This window comes from Halyomorpha halys, unplaced genomic scaffold (genome assembly GCF_000696795.3).
Source record: "Halyomorpha halys isolate HHAL.00 unplaced genomic scaffold, Hhal_1.1 Scaffold12.1, whole genome shotgun sequence".
NCBI classification, from domain to species: domain Eukaryota; kingdom Metazoa; phylum Arthropoda; class Insecta; order Hemiptera; family Pentatomidae; genus Halyomorpha; species Halyomorpha halys.
Window position 1 is genome coordinate 253,513 of NW_027109908.1, and position 5,344 is coordinate 258,856.

General features: G+C 33.4%; 1 protein-coding gene across 1 annotated transcript; it reads right to left on the reverse strand.

Annotated features, from left to right (window-relative positions):
* Positions 1–4,396: 4,396 nt before the first annotated feature.
* LOC106679053 (uncharacterized) lies at positions 4,397–5,344 on the reverse strand (the record flags this gene model as incomplete). Its single annotated transcript, XM_067048061.1, is given in 1 exon segment — positions 4,397–5,344. A coding segment is annotated over 1 exon segment (815 nt), but the record flags the coding sequence as incomplete, so codon positions are not given.

Sequence of the window (5,344 nt, forward strand, 5' to 3'; positions counted from 1 at the left end):
ATATAGTGTTGAACATTTTAAAAAGGATACCAAAGAACTCAATAATTTTTTTCCCCGAAACAATTAGTATTTTACTAATTCCTACCTAACTCAGCTATTTCCAATAGAATGGGGAATAGTGCATCTAAGATGAGTTTTCCTGTAGATAAGAGCTGCTAATGCCATCTAAAATTATATACAAATCTATACATAAAATAATTTTTATTTTCAAAAACATTATTTTTTATAATATAAAATAAACCTTCCTACAAATAGAAAGGTTGATTTTGATGAATAGTAATGCACATAAAAATTGTGCTCACCAAGTACAGTCCTAAGGTTTTGCCGTTAGGTCTGTAATCGAAAATCTTGAAGTTAGTTTGTAGACTGGTATTAATTGTGAAAGAAAACTGTGAAAAAAAATGTTATCTTTCTATTATATTATGTCATGTAAATATATGTAATTTATATATGTCCGATCACGGATTGATCAGTATCCTGTGTAATGTAGGAACCCGATGTATTTGGGCAGCATGAATGAATAAAGTATTTCTTTCTCACTTGTAAAAACGTCAACGACTAGAACCAATGTTGCTATCATGAAGTTAGTGATGAAATTAAATGCCCATGGAGAGGGGACAAAAGAATGACTAAGCCAGAAGTAGGGAGAGGTTACTTTTCAGGTAATAGAACCTGGGCAGTATATGTTACGGCCCCGGTAGTCGACGTGTTCACAGATGTTAGGGGCTTCATTAGATCGGAGCCCATAGTTCTCTGGAAGTTCTACATTCATCTGAACTGATTACTATTGATTCATACAATCAAATAGCTTATATATTCCTTCTTCTAGAACCATCTACTTGGGCTGTCTGTAGCTGAGTGATTTGAGGCGTTGGTTTCCACAACCTGGGAACTTGCAGTGGCGTCGGTTCTATTATGGCCTTAGAACCTTTAGTTAGAATCTTGGTGGAGTACAATGGAAGGCGGGTCGGTTCCTTTCGTAGGCGTGGCGTCTGGTACGTCATATTTGAGAGTTGCTGACGCACCCCGTAAGTCACAAATGGCTAGACTGGGGGATTAAAAAAAATAAAAAGTTGAAAGTTACTCAAAGCGTGCTCACATTTTTTTGTAAAATTTTTTTTAAATTACTATTAACTATGAGTCAATTTTTTGTTTTAAACTTTAAACTGTTTTAGGAAGCCCCCTCAAACATATTAAATGGCAACTCAAAATGTTAGTGGGAGACAAAAGAGGTATCACATGTACCCACTTAACAAGAGAACAGGTATGATATGGGTTAGATTAAACCATGAATGAGTGAACACAAGATATCTAGGGTAATTAAATTTTTCTGTTAGTCAACTATCACTCAGGATGAGTGAATAATGTAATCAACACAACCAGGCAGATAACAGAGACAGAATGAGAGAACTGAATACAACACAAGAGCTAATCTTCAAGATCCACGGAAGCTTAACATCACAAGTCGACCACTAAGTAATTGTTATCTCATTCATTAATCTATATGATTCCTTGTAATCAACAATTAAAATTAATTACTAACACAACTAAACCAAATTGTAACTACCTTTGGTAAAACATATATTATCAATTGTAAGAATTATACAATAATAGAGGCATATCACTATTTCACCATTTCTAATTAAATCTTAAATACAGTCCACTCCAGTAAAAATCCAGAACCAGTTATTTTATAAAAATCAATCACTGCAGATTTTTATTAATATCAGACTGCGGTGATTGAACATTCAAGATTATAAAAAATAATGTTTACTGGTTTTTCTTCTTTAATTATTTTTTTAACTAACAACTTTCTTCATTATATCAGAAACAATTATTTATTTGTATCAAACATTTTAGAATAGTAAACATATTTTCGGATCCTTAATATTCACATTGAAATGAGTCTGAACAGAAAGGAGAAAGAAGCATGAATTTCTTGAGAATGGCTTGATGTATTTTCATTATAGATATACCAAATTATTGGATAACATTTACTGCAACTTCTTTTCTCTTCATTTGAGATTAAGTGAACGGTTTTAAAGATAATTACATCAATAGGCAAAATTCCAATTAACTTCAACGTAAAGTTGCCTTCAAGAGGAATGGCCTAATTCAAAATGAAGTGATAAAGGCATGTTAAGAAAATATCCATTGGTAGCACTCTTATTGTATTTCTACACTAGAAGGTCTCGAGGCCATCTTCTTTACAGGCGCCTCGGAGGATTGTCAGGAATTGGAAAAACAAGTTTAGAAACTTGAGGGTTTTGATGGTTAGGGAGTTTATAATTGAAAGATTGATATCTGGTTCGACCTCGATCGGTTACATATAGAACATTAAGGTCTTTGTGGATGATTTTATTTGTGCAAAGTAAGGAGCATTGAGAATTTTATGAAGAGTTTTTGGATTGTAAGGATTGGATACGAGAGGAATTCGAAGGTTTACTGTTGCCCTAAACCTCAACTCCACATGTCCAGACAGACCTTATAATTGTCATATAGATCAGTCTTTTGTAATGGATTGGAAGTTTTGACCAGTTGTCTTGTAAGTGCTGTAATAGTCAAAATCAACGTCCCAGTTTCCTGTCTTTTCAGTCTTGTGTGAGAATTCCAGGTTAGTCTTTTTTCCTGATTTAGTCCAAGGTAGCGAATCTGTTCTAAAGGGGTAGACTCATGATTTAAAAAAAGAAATGCAGGAGGTGACCAGGTGTGCAAAATGCTCAAATGATCAAAAATAGATGTCACATAGGAGTGTACTGGTGAGGGAAATACTCAGTTTTACCATTACACTTATCCGTTAAATACACTTAAACTGAATTGAGTATAGGTGGAGTGGTAAAAGAGGGAACAACATAAACAAGCAGTTATAATGTCAAAGGATTGTAGACAAAAATTTAAACAAAACTGATGAAATACTAGGAAAATGTTGACATTTATTTTTCAATATGAGCAAAATACTCAAGGCAACACCTCTCCCGGTTATGGGAATTTTGTTCTAGATTAAAATTATTTTTTCAATTAAAGCACAAATCTCTTTGATCCTTTACTCTCAAATTTACTTATAATTCTCCAAGATTTTGGCTCTTCTTACCAAAGAAATAACCTTATAATTGATTTGTCACATTAAATAAAATTAGTTTTTTTCATTGCAGGCTAATTTATTATGTAAATAATACATTTTTATACTTGTATTGCATCAATATTAATCATATAACAATTTTCTTTTTTACACAAAAACCTACCGGGTACAGGTAGTAATTTTTGTAATAAGTATGAATTTGTGTAAGGAAGAAAATTGTTAAAGAATTAATATTGATACAATATAAGTATAAAAATTTATTATCAACATGGGCAATTTGCCTGTAATGGAAAAAAAATTAATTAATGTGACAAATCAATTATATGCTTGTCTCCTTGATTGTGGCCTGAGGGCCGAAACATTAGAGAATTTTTTTTAATTTTGATTTAATATCAGATCGGCCTGGTGGGCTTTTTTTTAAACCAGAGAAAATTACTCCATGGGCGATGTTATATATATTTCTAAGCCTGTAGTGTTCTATTAGTCTCATACAAAAGACACCCCTAACTATAAACAACATAATTAAAAAATAAGATAAAATAAATAGATAAAAACAATAATTCTTAATAAGAGAGAAAAGTAAAGTTAATAACAAAAATATCAACATTCATTGACCTAACAAAACAAAGAATTGTCCTCTAATAGGAAAAAAAGAACAGGATGTCCTGCAGAAGCTTGGGCTTTGGTGTTCGGTTTCCCAATTTGCTCGTTTAACTGGGAGTGGAACTTCATTAACCTTTTTTTTTATAAAATCATTTATTGACTCCATTTGTAATTCCCAATTCAATTGGCTATTTTTACAAACCAAGGAGCATCCACTGCAATTCTTAGGACTTTATTTTGAAAAGATTGTAATTTTTTCCATTTTGTAAAGGATGCCGCTCCCTAAACTTCAAAGCCATACATCAGCAGCTATAAAAATATCTGTTTATGGTTTTAATTTGGGTTTTCTATTTAGGATAGGTATAACATTGCGTAGGTTTGAGTTAGTTTGATGTTGATATTGTGGTTCAAGATAAGGCGGCGATCGAGGTGAATTCCCAGGTATCTTACTGTTACACTGGCAGGATTCCATTTTACATTTTTACCTTTGAAGATCAGTTCTGGTGAGTCTGTTGGGCGTCTGAGAGTAAAAACTCTAAAGTTGCTTATTATACAAAAATAATTATTTCAATAAGAAAAATCCATCTTCACAACCTTCATCCTGAATTTACTGTTTTATTTGAGTAAAAGCTTTTATGAAAGAAAAATCATAATTCATATTTCTTCACAGGTTTTGTAAAGGAAAATATTGGATTGTTTAAAAATAAAAATCAGTTTTTTTTTTTATATATATTTTTAGTTTGTTTATTTAACTATTTAAGAATAGTTTATTCTAAAAAACATCATAATTATTCCTCATCTAGGGCTGTTTATATACAGTAGGTTTTAGTAGAGATGAAGGAAAGACTTAGACATTAGATTGACACAATCCTAGCACTTTCAGGAGTGGAGATTGAGATCCACCACATGGACGTTGTTGTGGTTGGCCATACAAAGGTTGGAATGGTTGAGGTTGACCATAGCTTGGTTGGAATGGCTGAGGTTGACCATAGATAGGTTGGAATGTCTGGGGTTTCGGGAGAGCTGGGAAGAAGTCAGAATTTAACGGATTTTGTTGAAAAGGGTATGGGGAATACTGTGGTGGGGAAGGTTTCTGCTCATTAACAGTAATATAAATATTTTGATTGCAGGGTTTGGAGGAAGGTTTTGATGGTGGGTAGGGAATAACAACATTTTGTGGAGATTCTCCGTCTCCACCAGGAATGGATACGACAATTTCTGTCGGGTTAGATGATTCTTTAGGCACCGGTACAATGACCACTTTAGGACTGCCTGCACATTGAGTAGGAGGTACTTGTACTATTATGTCTTTTTGGTTTGTACCAGCTTCTGGGTATTTGATTGATACCTTGCCAGGTTGATAACTACCCTTAGGAAGAGGGAATGGAATGGCAATTTGCTGTGGAGATGAGGATTCATCATCTGGAGGCAAAGCAACAATAATGTCTTGAGGTTTTGAGCTGTCAGCCCCAGGTGGTATAGGTATTGTTATCTTTTGACAACTTTCTTGGCTATTAACTGATTTAATTGTAATTGTGATCACTTGTGGGTATTGGCCTGGAGATGGGTATGTTACAATTATAATTTTTGATTTTGATGGCCTTTGTTTTGGTATGTCAATCACAACAGGTTCTAGTGGTTTTGATGGCCTTGGTTTTGGTA